Genomic DNA, 20,399 nt, shown 5'->3' with positions numbered 1-20,399 from the left:
ATGGCTAAGAGGAGCTGTGTCAGTCAGTGAATATAAGAGAAATGGTAGCGGTGGAGCCCTGCAGTGGGAACCTTGTCGAAAACGAGAGACCTTATGATGCATCATTTATGCTTTTAACTTTTAAATAAATGCGAGTTGTATACTAGCTGGGGTGAAGAGGTTCTTTTTTTAATCCCTAGGATACTGCACTATTGGAGGCACATCCTTTCCCCCCCCCCCCCCATGTGCTGTGGAAATTACCGGTGGCCAATGAGGCTCGCATTGGACCCAAGTTGGAAGTAGCGCAGTGGAAGGAACCCCCATCAGATTAGTACCATTATCTGGGTCTTGAGAGTCCAATAGAGGTCACCAAGGACCAGCGAGGTTTTTCCTGAAGGGATTGTTGCACATAGTGTAAGGCATGTTTGACCCTTTCAGGTTCTTGTAAGGAGGCGAGTGATTACTGCATGCGGTGGCATTATGCACATAGGAGGCTGTGTGAAGGAAAGAACTACTCCTTTGCATCTCTCTGCATGTTTATAGATATATGATATATAAATGCATGATTGCTACATTATAGCACCTTGATTGATTTAATGCACTTTACTGATTTTTGTTGTTTATTAATTTCAAGTTTTTTGGTATACACAGTGACACACCAGATTATACCCTCACACTAGCAACGAAAATTTCACTCAACCCCAATATATATTTATTTTCATTCAGTTGGCCATCTACCTTCTGGTGGCTGATTTTAGTGGAGGCAGGAGCTATTATTACCTAATCTAGTCCATAGCACGGAACTTTATATCCTTTTAAAATAACACCTAGCAATCTTGTCTGGAAGATCCTCGTTCAGATAATTCTAATTATAGAGTCCTTCTGTCCCAATCATACTTCCGTATTTTCACAGTGTCACACAGGCATCTGAAGATGCACAAGTGGCTATTTTTACACACATTACGCAGTCATGGTCCATTGCTGTCACGATAAGGAAACTTGTTCTGAAAAATGCCATTTCAGCCATTGGTATGATGCATGCAGAAAAGAAGTGTCTGCAAAAGGGGGCGCATGGAATCTACAGCACTATAGTGCAACAGAGTATGAAAATATGACGAAAAACAATATTTTAAATTACAAAAAAGACAATATTATATGACACACAGTGCTTTAGCAAACTAAATATTCAGTTAGGGTTTACATCTTTAAAAAAAAAAAAATACATCAATATGTAAAAAGCTTTACGAAAATTGGTTTAGATTTAATAAGCATTAAAACACACATAACATGCAGGCAAAGCATCTTGTAAATTAAAATTGACTTTATTTTGTGATTTGGTATTAAATACCTTTTGGATTCTGTATAGTATACTTAATTTCTGAAACTGAGAAGTATGACATGAAATACTTGAACATTGCTGTATAAATTAAACATCTGGCCTTGTTATATGGTAAAATACAAGACTAAAAGATGAATGTACTATTAGAACAGAACAGAGACATCTTCAACTATCATGACTGGTGCGTGGTACTAGGAGCACTTCTCTAAAAATGATTTACAGCATCTAAGGCACTGTTGGTAGACGGTCTCAAAGTCTTCATCGCTGCCCTGGAAACAGAGGGAGATCAAGAGGATTACATACAAAAAAATAAAAATAAAATAATAAAAAGACCACAGACTAAACAAAAAATGGAATTACCCGAAGTATCCCAAATGCTTGGTTCAGATTAGTTATCACTGTTCACAATTTGTTTTGTCAACTATACATGTGGCAACATAGACGATTCACCAAATGGAGGCAAAATCTTCAATGCATTTTGAAGGACATACAGAACACAATAGTTGCATACTTGTTCAAGGTCAATAGTTCAATAAAAAAAAACGAAACAAAAAAAACACACACACACACACACACACACACACACACACACACACAGAAGAATGAAGACATTGAATCTGCTTAAAATCTGAACTAGAATTGTTGTTAGAAAGGAGGTCAGAAACAGCAGCCTCTTTTTATGCTAGGTTTTCTTGAGCTAGTCAATAGATAGGTGTGGCACTTCACTTTTTCCATATTTTTTTTTTATGTTATAGCTTTACTCCAAAATGGATTAAATTATTTTCCTCAAAATTCCATAAGCAATACCCCATAATGACAAAATTAAGTTTGTTTGAAATCTGCAAAAATATATAATGCCTCAAGTCTTTTTGAGTATTATGACACAAGCATGTACCCTTCCTCAGCTCTGTGCCTCAATATAATGCCGTCTTGGTGGTCTACAGACAATTCTTTGGACTTCATGGCTTGGTTTGTGCTCTGACATGCACTGTTAACTGTGTGGGACTTTACATAGACAATCAACTGAATTTACCACAGGTGGACTCCAAATCAAGTTGTAGAAACATCTCAAGGATGATCAGTGGAAACTAGATGTACCTGAGCTCAATTTTGAGTGTCATGGCACAGGCTGTGGATACTTATGTATATGTGTTTTTTTTTGTTTTGTTTTTTTAATAAATTTGCAAAGATTTCAAACAAAAAACTTCTTTCGTGTTGTCATTATGGAGGTATTGCTTGTAGAATTTTAAAGGAAAATTATGAATTGAATCCATTTTGGAACAAGGCTGTAATAACAAAATGTGGGAAAAAGTGAAGCGCCATGAATACTTTCCAGGTGCACTGTAGGTAGACTGGGCACAGCTAATGACAATACTTGAGATAACACTGGTAACTGGCAAAACAGATACACTTTTAATTGTATATTTAGCAGCCCACAAATGACTTGGGAACCTGAAATCCTGACATCAGGAGGGAGAAATATACAAGATAAAAACAGGTGCCTACGCTTCTGTTTTGAAACGCTTGTGGTAAATTGCCCCAGTGGGAATACAGACACCTTTAAAAATGTGAGAGGTTCTAACCCTACACCAATAAAAAAGAATTGCCTTATAAGTTGAGTTTTCATATGTATTCAGCAATTTCAGGGGTGTAAATACAGTCACAAAAGATCTACGGGATCACCACTGGTGACCATATTTATGCATATTTCTCTCCAAGCCTTCGTAGTGCCATTTTAAGAAGTACTATGATGCTACCTTCAACAATAGCATGCCCATGTATTTGAAAACGACAATAATTATAACTCTTCCCGATCACAAGGCTGTATAAAAAACACACTTGACAGTAGCAAAGCTTCAAGTGCTCCTTGCATCAGGCAAACCAAGACAATTTTGGTTTTGTGCATTTTTGCCAAACAGCTAGCGAAAGGGTTTAACACACTTACATAATATGGATCTTCAATAATGAGTCGCTTCTGAGGATCATAGCTTCCAAGAAGTTCAATTTTAGCTGTGCAGTTCTGTACTTGACCACATTTACGTTTCAGATCTCTGAAGACGAAACAGAAGAAAAATATGAAAAACAAACTGGCTGTAATGATATTCAACAATTACATGAAAAACAGTCTTCTAAAATTCAATTTTTCCCTAAAAATTAAAGGGGCAAGACAAATAGTAAACAAAAACTGTCATGTTTTATGTAGCCTCACCAATCTGGCATAACAGGATATGATATCAGTAACAGCCAACTTTAAAAAAAAAGGAAGGGCAGATTCATATAGTCTATAAAAGCAAATAAGTGCCATGCAATCAAAAATAAAATATATACCAATAATGAGATCCTGTGTATATATAAACATACAAAACCTAACATATACATAAAAAAAGTCTTATATACAGTGTCGGAATAAAACCACAACCCAGTGGACTCATTTCTTCTTGGTGAAAGCCTCTGTGCCATTTCAATCCAATCTCTATTGGACTAAATCAAGCACCCATGCTCCACCACCAATTGTGCAGCGTGCCCTCACCACAAAAGGTCTATAATGCTGAAGGACACTTCCAATGCACTCAGACAATCCAGGTCTTGTTCCCTCTTCCCCTTATGGCTTCTCTAGAGATCCAAGTACATATCCCTTCATTTGACGTTACGGACATTGAGTGGAGATATCTGAATGATGCCTACAGCTACAAGCATCAGATAACTTATTTTGCTACCAGTGATTCCGTGCACTGTAAAAACAATCATAGTGGCTGCTTTGACAATTCTAGCAGGTTCAGACGCTTGGTTTTTACAGGCAGGAGAGAACATTTCCCCCTCCGGCATGTGCAAATCAGCACGCCACGACTTTATAACTTCACATCCGGCCTTGGCAGTTGCAAACACTGCCGTTGCCTTGGCTGGGAAGCCTAGATCGTTTTTTTTTCTCCTTTTTGATTTTAGGCTTCCCAGCCTATAAGCGAGCTCTGGGGACTTACACACCCCAGATATCGCTGTAAAAAGGACCTGTCATGCCCTATTCCTATTACAAGTGACGTTTAAATTTTTTGTAATAGGAATAAAAGTGATATCAAATAAAATTTAAAAGTGCCCCCTCGCAGAAGCGAAAGCATATGTACGTTGCGCCTGCATATGTAAGCGCCGTTCAAACACCACATGTGAGACAACATTGCGCACAATAGAGAGCAATAATTCTAGCCCTAGACCTCCTCTAACGCTAAACAAGTAACCTGTAAAAAAAAAAAAAAAAAAATTATTTTTAAAAGTGTCGCCTATTGAGATTTTTAAGTTCTGAAATTTGGTGCCATTCCACGAGTGTTTAAAACATATTTTACATTATGCAAATTGGCCTAAGCTTCGTTTTTTTACGTTTATGAACTTTTTTTCCCCCCAAAAAAATTAAATAAAAAACCCATTTGAAAAATTGCTGCGCAAATACCGTGAGACATGAAAATGAGCGGAAGTTCTACTTTTGGGTGAAACTCTGCTTTAGGACTTAAACTGCTACAAGAAAGATTTCCTAATACATTACAAAGCAGAGGAGAGAACAATAATCGCTGCAGATGATATTAAGCTAAGCACGGCAATAACTTCTCCGCAGGATGTGGAAAACTTGCAAGAAGATCTGAACAATTTAATGGGGTGGGCAACTACATGGCGCATGAGGTTTAATGTAGAAAAATTAAAAAAAAAGGATTTTTATAACAGCTTACCTGTAAAATCCTTTTCTTGGAGTACATCATGGGAAACAGAGTCTTAAGTAATTAATGTGTTATAGTCACCTTCAGGTGTTGACACTTGTATACCCAATAGAGGAAGTTGACTCCCTATATAAATGCCTCCCCCCCCCCCCTTCCAGGAGTATCTCAGTTTTTGTAGCCAATCAATATACTTAAACCCCATAAAAAGAGGGGTGGGACCTCCGTGTCCCATGATGTACTCCAGCAAAAAGGATTATAGGTAAGCTGTATTTAAAAATCCTATTTCCATGATTGTACATCATGGGACACAGCGTCTTAATTACTTAATGGAACGTCCGATAGCAATGCTACTTGACGGGAGGGAGACACAACCCATAGGGCACAAAACCTGAGGACACATACTGCTGCCTGCAGCACACCGCGCCAAAGGCGATATCCTCATTTGTCCTTACATCCACTTGATAACATTTTGTGAATGTATGCACTGAAGACCAAGTTGCAGCCTTGCAGATTTGAGCCATTGAGGCCTGGTGACGCACTGCCCAAGCAGCACTAACCAACCTGGTAGAGTGATTTTGATGCGGCTTGTCCTTTCTTAGGACCCTCTGGCAGAATAAATAAGACATCAGTCTTACAAATCCGAGCAGTTGCCTTTAAATAGATTTTCACTGCTCTCACCACATCCAGACAATGTAGCGACTTTTCTTCCCTGGAACATGTTTAAAAAAAAAAAAAAAAAGAAGGATGGCAGGACAATATCTTGGTTCAAATGAAAACCCGACACTACTTTTGGCAAATAGCCTGGACAAGGGAGTAACACCACTCTGTCCTTATGAATAATCAAATAGGGCTCTTTACAAGAAAGAACAGCCAATTCCGAAATGCTCCTTGCTGAGGATATAGCAAACGAAAACACCAACTTCCTTGTCCGAAGGACTAGGAATATGCTGTATCGTTACAAATGCCCATTTTTGTAACGCTGATAAAACTAAATTCAAGTCCCAAGGGCTTAAAGGTGGATTTAATTGGCGGATTAATTCACATCACCCCTTGCATAAAACCCCAGACGAAAGAATGGTCTTTGAAATAAAATTAATAAGGCTGAGACTTGGCCCTGAATAGTACTCAAGGCCAATTTAATCTCTACACCTAATTGTAGAAAGGCAAGAATTCTGCCTACGATATATCTCCGAGGGTGCAAACCCTTGGATTCACAACAGGAAACCTAAGTCTTCCAAACTCTATAATATATAGTTCTGGAAGCTGGTTTCCTTGCATTAAAGTTGGGATAACTGACCTGGAAAGCCCATGTTTCTTCAGAATGCGGGTTTCAATAGCCAGGCCATTAAATTTACCGTTCGTAAAGTAGGCTGGAATATCAGCCCCTGTGAGAGCAGGTCTGGCCTTAGTGGGAGGGACCATGGGCCCTCCACTGCCATCTTTACAATTTATGCGTACCATGACCCTCTGGGCCATGCTGGTGCTACCAAAATTATCGGCTCTCTTTCCAGCTTGATCCTGTGCAAAGAAGTCATAGCAGTAATTGAACAGGGGGAAATGCAGCGAGATCTGATCCCATGGCGTTACCAGCGCATCTGTTCTGCACACGAGTGGATCCCTTGTCCTGGACACAAAATTGACCAACTTCATTATTGAATCTGGACGCCAGAAGATCTATGTCCAGAGTCCCCCATCTTTGGCAAACAGCCCAAAAAAATGGGGTGAAGAGACCATTCCCCCGGAAATAACTGCTAGCGACCTAAGTAGTTTTCCGGACAATTCTCTAGTCCCAGAATTAAAACTGCCGATAGGCATGGGACATTCTTTTCTGCACAAGTTAGAATATGGTTTACCTCTCTTTGAGCTGAGAGACTCCTGGTGCCCCCTTGGTGACTGATTGTCAGATTGGATCCTGACAGGACAATTCTTTAACCTGGAGGACCAGGTTTTCAGAGCCAGACACTGCCCAAATATCTAGGATGTTGATGGGCATGGCTCTTTCGGATTTTGACCACTGTCCCAGGACATTAGTTTTCTCTAGTACCGTTCCCCAGCCTGAGAGGCTGGCATCTGTCATTACTACTTTCCAGATAATTGGTCTGAAGAATTTTTCCTTTCAGCAGATTCTGGGTTAGTAACCACCAACTGAGGCTTTGGGACACCCACATCGGCAAGTCTAAAGCTTGGATCGTTTTGTTTTAAGCAGAGAGGATACTGTTTTGCAACAGTCTCAAATGGAACTGGGAATAGGGAACTGCTTCGAATGAAGCTACCATCTTTTCTAAAAACCTCATGCAAAGGCAAATTGAGGGATTTGCTTTTGACCTGACCATCCGCACCAGCTCTCAGGGGTCCAGGTCTCTAAAAAGAGAAGCGTTACAGGCAAAACCTCGTTTCTTCAGATACGAGGCCCGGGTACCATTCAATTCGGCCTAAAAGACACTTTGAATGGATTCGGCTGCATAGCTAACCCCAGCAAGGATTGCTCCAGTGGAGCTCAGCGCAGCTTCACTCGTGACCAACACCTTAGACAATGGCGAAAAAACCAAGATACTCCCAGTAGTGGGAGGGTTTATATCGGGAGGCAACTTCCTGTTTAGGGTGTGCCCATGTCCAGCACCTGAAGGTGGACCATAACCCACATAGTAATTACTATGGCTCTGTGTCCCGTGATGCATGATTAAAGAAAAAAGCCTAGGTCAGCAGAATTACCTCTGGGCTCTCTGCAGCGGATCTTTCCCCATTACACACTTACCATGCTTTGTTATAGACCATGGCTGTGTGGAGGCAGCCATCTTGGTAGAGGCATGGCTTTTGCGTCCTAAAGTCAGACTACAGGAAGAAGAGCAGTAGGCAGTACAGCACTGACATCACCAAAAAAAAAAAAAAAAAAAAAAAAAAAAAAATCGATCAAATCAACACATATGAATATACAGAAAGTCTATATTTATCACTTCAGCTTGTTGTTGTCACCACAGTGTATAAAAACAGACAGGAGAGTGCCCACCACCTTAATACAGACCTGCTTACCAGATGGCAAACATAAAGGACAGATGGCTATAGCCCAGCCACGGCCTTTAGCGTGTGGATGTTAATATCAAAATTGGCAGATTGACCAATCTGCAAGATCCAATCTCTTCAACTAAATATCATTATGTCTCTGCTCTCCTCCTGGCACACAATCCAGAGTCCATTAACGATTTCCCTTAGCTTGTTGTGTAAAGTTGAAATGACATGACGATGTGTGCGACTTAACCTTAAGGCTTTGGACAGATCAGTTGTGTGTTGGATAGAGTTTATGCAATTCTTGATTTGCATGTATCCCAGAGTGCTTAAATGAGTGAGTGGGCGAAAGGTCATCCCTGGAGGGAATTCTGGTTTAGTCCGTAACGGTGATAGAGGGCCCGGAATCTTGGAAAGGTTGAGTTTGCGGCAATTTCCAGTAAAAAAAATAAAATAATAATCAGCCACTCCTTAAGACCATCACAGAAGAGCTTAAAAATTTGAATAAATCGCATTTCTCTTGGCTCGGCAGAGATGATTAAAGTGACCATCCTACCATCTTTCAAAAAAGCCTGTAGAAACTTTCTATGGAACCAAAGCTGCCCTAGCATTAGATACACACAATAAAAAACCCAAAATTAAAGCATAGGCCTACCCGACATTCAGTACTACTATTGGTCCTGCAACGCATCGTAGACTGGCACATTTACCACCAGATAAAAGGACAGGGTAGTATTGGAGAACTCTTACTATCCACCCCACACGCATGGATCCGTAGCAATTTTATGCCAAAGGACCTAACAGAACACCCCACCATTGGTCCTTCTCTACAACGTTTCACCGAAAATTGACACAAACTCAACCTTTCCAAGATTCCGGGCCCTCGATCACAATTACTAATTAAACCTGAATTCCCTACAGGGATGACCTCTCGCCCACTCACAACCAACCAATCAGACCTCCTCCAAGATGGTATGTTATATTCTCAGGAACACATGAACACACACACACTGGACTGACTCACATTTAAGCACTCTGGGATACATGCAAATCAAGCATTACATAAACTCTAGCCAACGCACAACTGATCTGTCCAAAGCCTTAAGGTTAATGCACACACATCAATGTCATGTCATTTCAACTTTACACAACAAGCTATGGGAAAACACGATGGGAAAGCTTGTAAATCCTGAGCTCAAGATCTTTCACATAAACCTAACAAACATTAACTGGGAAAAAATAAAATCACCACGTTCATAAAGGGATCCATGAATGTTTCTATCCAAGAAAACAATTATAAGATCTTATCCCGCTGGTATAAACACCCCCCTCTATTCTACGCAAGCTCAGCCACTCCATTTCAGACCAATGCTGGAGATGTCAACAAACAGGCGACCTACTACACATTTGGTGGGAATGCCCACTAATCCAATCCTTTTGGAAAATGGTTCATGAACGAATCAAAAAAATAAACCACATGCTCTATAGACTTTACACCTGATTAAATCCTACTTCATCAAGAGACACACCATACCATAAAGCTCTAGCCATGAGGTTAGTCAACGCAGCTAAAACAGTGCATTACCAAACTAAACTGTGGGGCACTCCCAAAAAACCCTCTTTGTCAGACTGGTACAAACAGACAAAATAGTTGGGACGTAAGAAGAACTCATTTCAAATCTCACAAAACTCCCCTCTCAAATTTTCCTCTTTATGGGCCTGCTGGACCTACTTCCAGTTCTCCAAGGAATACCATCAAACATTGGGCCTCCCTTTTTCAAAATCGGACTCAATCATTTAGCTCATCATTTTCTCAGTACAGCCCCTAACATCATCCATCATAAGTCCCTCATCCTAGGACACAGGGTAAACTATTTGTTGCCAAGCTTTATCAATACCTCCCAAACTTGCTACTCTGCTGAAAATGTAAGATTCACCTACTTGAATCTCACACTCTTTAGGTACACATGCAGATAAATAAAAGTATTCCAGTCATGTATGGTCTCTTAAACATCTCACCTTTAGGGATGAGCTCCAGTGTTTTCGCACACTCCACGTGCAGAGCCTCCCAGGAAGTCGGCACAACTCTGCAATAACTCATAGGCAGTGAGACATTTCCCGACCTCTACAGCTGCACATTTAGAAAACTTCTCACTGCCTGTGATTAGCGCAGCGCCGTGCCGACTTCCTGACAGGCTCTGCACATGGAGTGTGTGAACGCACCGGAGCTCATCCTTACTCTTCTTCCCCTCTACACCAGCTTCTTAGTTTTTTTGTCCCCCTTCATCCTCTAATACAAGACCAGATCTTCATGTAATTTGTGTGCTGGTTACATTCACAAATAAGCAGAGCAATTTGCAGCAAGAGCAACCCTTCAAAATGATACCAGACAAATTAAAGTTCCTACCTGAAACAACCTCTACTAGGTAATAAGTCATAGAACAAACAACTACTCATAACACCCTACTGATCACCCTCGACAGTCATACTTTGTTACTCTATACTTTGTTCTCTATTGAAACATCATTGTTGTATGGACAAGTTTTCAAATCCACTATGCATTTGTTCTTAGTGAAATTAACCAGTGTTTTATTGCCTATTATTCACTGTCTAATTGTTTTGTTGTAACCCGATATTGTTATTGTCATATACACTCCTAGGACATTAGCAAAAAAAAAAAAAAAAAAAAAAAAGTGAATAAGCCCCTAAGCAATCTCCTAAGGTATTTTTACAATTTTAACCACTTGCCGCCCGCCATATAGCAAAATGACGGTGGCAAAGTGGTTTCAATATCCTGACGACGATCCTCATATGACGTCACCAGGATATCAAGCCACAGCGATCATTGTGGTGCTTCAGTCTGACACACTACAACAGCAATCTAGGTAAAGAGTGTCTGACAGAGACTACCACGTGATCAGCCATGTCCAATCACAGTGTAAACAGGAAGAGCCGCTGACCGTCTTTTCCTCACTCGCGTCTGTCAGGTGTGAGGAGAGACGGTTGGCTGCTCCTCTGACAAGGGGGGGCCGTGCTGATTAACAGCGCAGGCACCCCCCCCCCCCCACCAGGATGCTCACACTGGACCACCAGGGATGCCAGTGCCCACAATGGATGCCAATCAGTGCCCTGGGCATCACCAATTGGCAGGCATTATTGATTGGCATCCATCTGCGTGCCGCTCATCAGTGCCCATCAGTGCAGCCCCATCAGTGAAGGAGAAAACTTTACAAAAAAGTTTTGTAACAAACAAATAAAAAGAATATGTTTTTTATTTGTTTAGCAGAAAACAAAAAAACTCCCAGGAGGTGATCAAATACCACCAAAAGAAAGCTCTATTTGTGGGAACAAAATTATAAAAATGTAGTTTGGATACAGTGTTGTATGACCGTGCAATTGTCATCAAAGTGCGACAGCGCTGAAAGCTGAAAATTGTGAAAAGTGGTTAATAACAGAAACCAAGCCTAGAAAAAAAATAAACACTGAAACAAAAAACAGACAGACAATGAGAAATGGATGCGACTCACTTACCTTAGATTACTTTCATCCATGCATAAAATATAATCATAGGACATGAAATCTTCCTTTGTGACCTGAAATTAAAGCCATACTTAGTCATTATTGCAATTATACCTTAGGCACAATTTTAGAAAAAAATAAAATAAATAATAATAATAATAATATAAATAAAAATTTACATTTCAGACTTCCCTATTCCACCCAGAGCCACTTCAGGTGTCCATACTCAGTGACCATAGACCATAAGCTCTCTCAGATCAACCCTCACCTCTCTACCAATAATGGTATTTCTATGAGTCTTTCAGGACAGCACCTAGAGAGCGCAGCTCCACCCACTTCCTTAGGAAACCCTGCAGTTATTTCTTTAAAGCCTGGACACTTCCACTGTGGCCTCAGTTGTTATCAAACATTTCCAGCAATCCTGAAATTATATATGCAGAACATAGCAAGAACACCATATTAACATTCATAAATAAGGGAGGGTTATTGGCGCTGTCCTGAAAGACTTGTAGAAATACCGTTACCGGTAAATTTAACTAAGGTTTTCTCACCTCGTCTTTCAGGACAGCACCTGGAGATAAGCGAGTACTTACTCTAAGGGTGGGACCACTACCTGAAGGACCTTCCTGCCAAACAATTGCTCTGCTGCCGAGAGCAGGTCCATCCTATAGTGACACGTGAAGGTGGAAAAACGCATCCATGTAGTCGCCTTGCAGATTTACCCTGATGAAGCTCCAGCTCGTTCCACCCAGGACGTTGCTACAGCCCCAGTTGGATGGGCAACCACCCTTGCGGGAGGTGCTACCTCTGCAGCCCTATAGGCTTCATGAATAGCCATCCAAAGCCACTTTCCAATCGTGCTTTTAGAACCTCTGTAACCCTTTCGTGCCCCTGAAAACAAAACACATCTCTTTACGTCCAGACTATGAAATTCTCTCGCTTTGGGGTATGTTGGAAAAACGGACAGAACGTTGAAAGAACTATTTCTCGGGATCTGTGAAAAATTGACACGACCTTTGGAGTTTTAGTCCTTCCTCAACCCCTCTGGGACTGCCAAGGTTTCTTCTGTCCCATTTCTTTGTGTCCCAGGTCTGGCTGGAGTATCCAGCAAATCTTGGAGAGAGGTCCCTGCCTCAATATGGCCTTTTAGTTGTTCCAACCAGTGTTCTAAATTCCTGGCTACTACTGTTGATGCCATTTCCAGCTTGAGATTGTTAAAAAAAAAAAAAAGCTTAGGATTCTACTCTAGCCAAAGAATCAGCCCTCTTGTCCATAGTGTCATTCAAGCCCACCATGTCCTCAACAGCTAAGTCAATGTTTTATTAAACTTGCAAGAAAACTGCATCAAGTTTAGGTCTGTTATTCCAGACTTGCGAGCCATCTCCTTTTAAGAGACCTGGAAAAAAGGGGGCCCTCTCTGGGTCTTTTTATAGCCTCTGTCAACAACTTATGCACCAGGAACACCTGATGCTTGACCTCATCCATACCCAGATACATTTTGTCATGCAGGGACAATTGGGTTTTATCCTCCTTGATATTTAGGGTCATATGTAGAGGTCAACCGATATATCAGCCGATATTTGCTGTTTTTTAATTAATCAGCATCAGCCGATTGTGTTGATAAAAAGGCCGATTAGAACTACAGCGCGACTTGCAAATGACTTCTGTAATAGAATTCAGTGCAAGTTGCCCAAGTCTTCAGAGAAGCAACTTTTTTCCTCTCTGGGCAGTCTGCTAAGAAAAGAGTAAAGAGATACAATGTTTACACTTATGAATGATCTAAGCTCTGTGTGTAGAGTTCTCAGTTTAACCATTTAAAGACTAAATCTTTTCTGACACTTGTTGCTTACAAGAAAAAAATCCTGTATTTTCTGCCAGAAAATCACTTAGAACCCCCAAAAATAAAATAGCAGTTGTTGCAATATTTTAGGTCACACGGTATTTGCGCACAGGTCTTTCAAAGCGCAATTTTTTTAAAAAATACACTAATGATTTAGAAAAAAACAAAACCAACTAAAAACAGTAAAGTTAGCCCTTTTTTTTTTTCGTCCAAAAGTTTTGACTGTTTTATTTAATATATAGTTTTTTTTAATCTAAATTATACATACAAGTAAATTGACTGGATGTTTGTTTTGTTTAATAAATGTTTAAAATGTAAGAAATTATCTGCATCACTTATAAAAGGATGCTTTCACACTGGAGCGGCCAAGCGTTGATGGTAAAACTCTGCTAGTTTTAGCGGCACTATTCGGCTGCTAATGGGGCACATATAACCTAGCTAGCGGCCGAGGAAGAGGTTAAATGCGCCCGTGAAGCACCGCTGCCAAATCGCATTGCATGCGCTACGGCAGTAGTGCCCATTCATATCAATGGGCAGAAGTGGTGGAGGAGCGGTATACACCACTCCAAACGCGCTGCTTGCAGGACTTTTTTTTTTTTTTTTTTTTTTAACATCCTGCCAGCCTATCACCTCAGTGTGAAAGAACTCGGACTTTCACACTGACTGCAGGGGAGCCGTTTTGCAGGCACTTTACAGGCGCTATTTTTAGCCCAAAAGCTCCTGAAAAATGCCCCAGTGGGAACGGTGTCTGTTAGATTTTATGAAATAAAGGGGGGGGGGGGGGGGGAAATTGGCCTAACATATCAGCCATCAGCCGCTGTAATTTCTAAATATCGGCATCGGCCAGAGAAAAACCCATATCGGTTGACCTTTAGTCATATGTATGGTTTTTGGAAGAGGTAGACTACCTTTAATGGAAGGAAGATACCGCTTTTTCCTCAACTTCCCCCTCGTCTGACCCTGAAGACATACTTTTCTCCTCCTCCTCTGACTCCCTAACCACTCTCCGAGCTACAGAGGACATGTGAGGGCAGGGTGGAGAACCCTCTTGATTGTGCCAACGGACGTTTATCCAGATAGGAGCGAAATAACATGCTTAGTCTGAAATACACCAAGCAGACAAAAACATACCATTAACAAAATTTGTAGATTAGGGATCTGCTGGGGAGGAGATCCAAACCAACAGTCAGTGAAAAAACAAAAAACCATATCCCACAATATCACTGCTGTACAAAAAAACAAAACAAAAACACCAAACCACCACACTTCCCAGAGAAGCCACATGAGGAGTGAGACAAGCTCCCTTCTCCCCCCAGGGAAGAAGGGAGGGGCAAACAGAAGGGAGGGGCAAACATGCATAGCCCAAGTTAATAGAGGCCACTGCCTCTCCGATCTGGGTCTGGCTGGTGTTTGTAGGCTCCTACTCCCGCCACCAGTTCCTCTGGCTTCATCTCTCTCTCCCAGGGTTCCAGCAGATATCCGGCAGCCTTTTCATTAAAAATTTTCATGGTCCTTTCACCGCGAGGATCGGAAATGTGCTCAAACGGATGCAACTGGAAGCTGCCGGAAGTCCTGCCCCATCCAGCAGTGACGTCAGCTGTCACTCGGGAACTGGAAGAGAACACAAGCTGGAAGCCAGAGACACTGCACTGTCTAGAGCAGCCCCGCACCCCGCCCACACCCCCCTCCAGTCTATCAGCACACAAGACCTTCTGCTGGGCTTGACAAAAGGAAAGGTACCAGAATACCCTCCACCCATCGGGGGGTGTTCGGCTGGCCAGCTGACAAGCAGAAAACTAAATAAATCCACCACGAGCACCACCAGATATGCCCAAACCTTTCTCCATCCGGAGAGAGCACAGCACACCCCAGCAGTTCTTCCACCATGGCTGGAGGAAACTACAATGGAGGCCATGGTGGAAGTGTCCAGGCTTTAAAGAAATGACTGCAGTGTTTCCTGAGAAGTGGGTGGAGCTGCGCTCTCTAGGTGCCTGCCTGAAAAACAAGGTGAGAAAATAAACCTTACAGGGCTTATAACCCCTCCCTTACTCGTTTCATGTACACTAGGGGTAGGCAACCGCACGTTGTGTGTGCATCTGTGCGTGCATATCCAGGGAGCAAATAGGCAGCAGCTTCAGCTGCCCACAATTAAAATGGCTACAGCCAGACTTAGCGGAGAGAGTTTTCTGCAACATATTTGGCAAGTACAGAATCACAGTATATATAAAATGATATGCAAAGTGGTTGGAGAGAAGCTTCAGAATGGCAAAGATGTTTTTATTACAAATTATGTATGCAGACTGCAGTTCCTCTTTAAAGAGGTGGAGATCTACCTGAACAACATGGGAGAAGTCAAAGATCAGCGGGCACAGTGTCGCCTCCTCACACCAGATTTAACCCTATAATAGTCATACGACCATGTCGCAATTATGTGCATTGTATGGCAATCATGGGTTAAAAAAAAAAAAAAAAAAAAAATCAGGGGGTTATCAAACCGGCAGGATATAATAGAAGTCTATAGATGAGCACAGAAAACCCGTCGATACACTGCATTGTGGGTAAACATCAGCACATCAGGGTGAAAGCAGCTCTATACTATTATGCCCAGTGTATTGCTTTACATGGACCTGAAGATCTTTCCTGCTGCTGGCACCACTCTGGAGACCGCTAGCTGGGATAAGAGGTGGAGTGCAGTTAGTATCACTCACTAGCATTAAAAAGGAGGCATCGGTTTATGCGTCTCTTGCTCCCTACTACAGCTCCAACTTTACAAGTAGTCCCTCTGCATTGCACGCTGTCTGCTCTGGGATGGTGGGTCAGCAAGCCCAACCTGTTGTCTCCTGGTAGGTCGCGATTTACGGGTTGCTGACCCCTGATGTACACAATTCAGTATTCAAAAAGGTCACAGGAATTTTCTATTTTTACATGACTGGATCGTCACACAATTTAGGCCAGCCATACGTGGTTCAAATCCTTTAAATCGGTTCAGCAGGAACTGGCCGAGATTTGAACCGGTAATGGGCAGGCTGAATGTACCAAGTACGAATGTATTGATCAATCAACTTGGGTATAACTAGCCTGCCGGATTCTCTTGTGATTATCGATAGAAGCTGCTATAGCCGCTAGCGATGATCACTGTCTGGTGAGCAGGGGAAGCCCCCGCCTGGAGAAGACAATTGCCGATTCCCCTGTCAACACTGCATGTGGGCTTAAAACTATATTTCATGCTTCTGATGCTGTTTTAAGTGTTCTAAAGGCAAGTATTCTCCCATAACAAACATTCAGCTTCCTGCTGTCAACTGAGTAGTAAAGATTTAAAACCACTGTAAATAATGGAATTGGTTGTTACACCCAGAACACATCTCATGGTGAGATTATGAAAGAAAATTAAGTAACAGTAGACCCTGCCCAGTGATAGAAACCAGAAACGTGGGGTAGACAATCATGAAACGTTGGTGAAAAGTCTGTAATGCCAGAAACTCAAAACAAAAATGCACTGTCCTATACCTGCCGTGCTCTATGCGATGTCTCAGTATCGTGGTTTTTTAAGCACTTTATTGCCCTTGAATCTGGGGAGCAATTCACGTTCCAGTCAGAGGTGGCAGCGCTGTCTATGGACCACTGCAACACAAAACATAATGGATAGGATTCAATAAAGGATGAAATGGAGGTACATTACCTGTCTGGCTGTGTGACTCATGGAAACACCGTGCTTCCTCATACAGCTCTGGCCCCGATAATCAGGTGGGTTTCCTATTTCATAAGTAGATGTGGCTGCGCTGTCTATTTTCCACTAGAACAGAAAGACACATGGTCTATTGCTTGTAAACCCTTAAAAAAAAATATATATATATAGCTTTACAGGAAAAATACAGATCTACAGGAGAAGCTAAAACCATGCAGAATTAAGAGACAAAGAAGAAACAGAAGGGATAAAATGCAGATATACTTGTCAGTCTTTTTTTTTTTTTTGGTAAGGGCTTTGTAAGTCATTATTGGCCCTATTCAGTTTCTACAGCATCAGCAAATAAAACTTCTCATGCATCATACCCCTTGAAAGCTTTGCTATCAAGCCGCTATGAATGGTCCAATTCCCAAATAAAAACATAGCTTGTTGCAACCAGTGGTGAACTTACCAAGAACAAGAAGGCTATTAAGTCAAAAGTCTTAGAAATCTTTAGAACCTCCAAAAATGTTCCTATACACAAAATGGATTATGGCATTTGTGGCATGAATACTTGAACAGCAGTCTTTGCAAATCTGGCACATTACTTGGGAGTACATTACAGAACAGCCCATTAATCCTTGCTAACAGAGTTATGTGCCATTTACTGGTGACTGGATGTTGGCAAAAAAAAAAAAAAAAAAAAAAAAAGACAGGTAGTCATCTCCCTTATAACTCCTTCCCTGCAGACAAGCCAATAGGTACCATAAACTACAAAATAGGAAAATTCCTCACACAGCAGGCTGCAAAAAACACTGACCAATATGACCGGTGTACTGGAACTCTACCAACCACCTGGTAACACACTGTAAGCCGGAGACCAACTGGCGATGCAACCTATAATTTTGCACCTCAAAGTACAAAGAGAAGTCAAATAGCTGAATGTGGCAGTCAACTATAAGAATATATGCTAACAGGCTGAACCACATCCAAGTGTGGAGAGCTTTGTCCTCTGGCGCCCGGGAAGTTTAGGACAAGAAGAAAGAAAATATAAAGTCCTGATTCAGAGGCAAGGCTAGAAACCCCCTTAGTGGGGAAAAAAACAAGCCAGGGCATTTACAATCGCCAGTAATCCTTCCATGCAAATCCTGCAATGCAGCTGTGGAAAAGGAGTGGCTGAGAGAAGGCATTAGGAAGAACTGAATTGACCGAGGTCATAAGGTCGGTCATCCACACAGCGCTTTAGCGTCGCTGGTTCTAGGGCCAAAAAAAAAAAAAAATGTAAATTTTTGCATTGAACCTGGGTGCCCAAAGACTCCCTTTCTGCATACTCCACTGACAGCAGAGCTCCTTGAAAACCTCCGGGTGGAGAGCCCACTCCTCTGGTGACAACCGTTTTGCGGCTGAAGAAGTACACCTGCCAACGTTCCACTTCTGGGATTAGCACTATTGACCGGGTGGGAACATGAAGGTCTGCCAAAGACAGAATGAGTTCCACTTCCTCCTGAGCGACCAAAATCAGATGCCTCCTTAATGATCTATGTACGCCAAGACAGTGGCGTCCACTGACTGAACCCTGCAGACGTGTCACCTAATGCAGAACCAATTGCCAACAGCCCAATTTAAAAAAAAAAAAAAAAAAAAAAAAAAAAAAGAAGAAGAAGGAGACTAGAGGTCGACCGATATATCGGCCGATATTTGCAGTTTTTTAATTAATCGGCATCGGCCGATTGTGCTGGTAAAAAGCCGATATAGAACTTCAGCGGGACTTTGAAATGACTTCTGTAATAGAAGTCAGTGTAAGTTGCCATAGAAACGTCTTCCTCTTCTTGGCAGCCTGCCCAGAGAGAAGAACAAAATGATACAATGTTTACACTTGAATGAATGAAGTCATCTCTGTGTGTAGAAGTTCTCAGTTTAACCATTTAAAGACTAAATCTTTTCTGACACTTGTTGCTTACAAGTAAAAATCCTGTATTTTCTGCCAGAAAATCACTTAGACCCCCCAAAAATTATATATATATTTTTAGCAGAGATCCTAGGGAATAAAATAGCGGTTGTTGCAATATTTTATGTCACACGGCATTTGCACAGAGGTCTTTCAAAGTGTATTTTTTTCCCCAAAAAATGCATATTTAAAAAATAAAAATAAAATAAAAACAGTAAAGTTAGCCTATTTTTTTTTTCGTCCAAAAGTTTTGACTACCTGTTTTTATTTAATATATATATATATTTTTTTTTTTTTTTAGCTAAATCATACATACAAGTAAACTGATTGGAGGTTTGTTTTGTTTAATAAATGTTTAAATGTAAGAAATTTTCTGTATCACTTATGAAGGCTGCTTTCACACTGGAGCAGGCAGGCGTTGATGGTAAAACGCAAGTTTTAGCGGCTCTTTACCATCATTTTAGCGGTGCTATTTGGCTGCTAGTGGGGCACATCTAACCCAGCTAGCGGCCAAGAAAGAGGTTAAATGCGCCCATGAAGCACTGCTGCCAAAACGCATTGCATGCGCTTCGGCAGTGGTGCCCATTCATATCAATGGGCAGGAGTGGTGGAGGAGCAGTATACACCACTCCAAACGTGCTGCTTGCAGGACTTTTTTTTTTTTTTTTTTTTTAAGATCCTGCCAGCGCATCGCCTCAGTGTGAAAGCACTCTGTCTTTCACACAGACTGCAGGGGAGCCATTTTGCAGGCACTTTACAGGCGCTATTTTTAGCCCAAAAGCGCCTGAAAAACACCCCAGTGGGAAAGGTGTGTTAGATCAAGGGGGATTAAAAAAAATAAATAAAAAAAAGGAAAAAATAAATAAAATAAAATCGGCCTAACATATCGGCCCAAAAAAAAAAAAAAAAAAAAAAAAAAAAAAAAAAAAAAAAAATCGGCATCATATATCGGCTATCGGCCGCCATTATTTCTAAATATCGGCATCGGCCAGAGAAAAACCCATATCGGTCGACCTCTAAAGGAGACAGATGACTTTATTTTTTTTGTGTGGGTTTTGCACAGATCATCCTCATCTCTGGTCCCTCCCTCCTGTTGAGTGTCCCCAAAAGCAAGCAGCTTGCTATGGGGGCACCCAAACCGAGCCATGGACACAGACCTGCGGCCCAGCCCCACTCCCTCCCTTTCTCTCCTCATTGGATGGCTAACATTGACAGCAGCGGCAGCCAATGAGATGGGAGTGCCGGGCAGCTGAGACACTACTGAAACATTGCTGGATCAAAGACGGGGCACGGGTAAGTACTAGGGGGGCTGCTGCACATAGAAGGTTTTTTCCCTTAAAAGCATAGAATGCATTAAGATATAAAAAAAAATTACCAAGGGTACCACCTCTAACAAGACAACCAAC

The 20,399-nt window shown here is 41.6% G+C and overlaps 1 protein-coding gene across 2 annotated transcripts in view; it reads right to left on the bottom strand.

Moving 5' to 3' along the window:
• Window positions 1–1,282: 1,282 nt before the first annotated feature.
• ACP1 (acid phosphatase 1) overlaps window positions 1,283–20,399 on the bottom strand; it is a 35,509-nt gene continuing 16,392 nt past the window's right edge. The window contains exons 3-6 of one of the 2 annotated variants that reach the window (XM_077488695.1): window positions 17,061–17,174; window positions 11,554–11,615; window positions 3,264–3,369; window positions 1,283–1,587 (exon numbers count right to left, since the gene is read on the bottom strand). In XM_077488695.1, the coding sequence (XP_077344821.1) occupies window positions 1,510–1,587; window positions 3,264–3,369; window positions 11,554–11,615; window positions 17,061–17,174 (360 nt within the window). In that variant the 3' untranslated portion in view covers window positions 1,283–1,509. Of the gene's footprint in view, window positions 1,588–3,263; window positions 3,370–11,553; window positions 11,616–16,888; window positions 17,003–17,060; window positions 17,175–20,399 lie in introns of both variants that reach the window. The other variant, XM_077488696.1, reaches the window with a different exon arrangement.

This window comes from Lithobates pipiens, unplaced genomic scaffold, assembly GCF_037356315.1.
Source record: "Lithobates pipiens isolate NorthernLeopardFrog02 unplaced genomic scaffold, aLitPip1_a1.2 Scaffold_18, whole genome shotgun sequence".
In the NCBI taxonomy this organism is placed as follows: Eukaryota; Metazoa; Chordata; class Amphibia; order Anura; family Ranidae; genus Lithobates; species Lithobates pipiens.
This window is presented reverse-complemented; position numbering and strand designations above follow the sequence as displayed.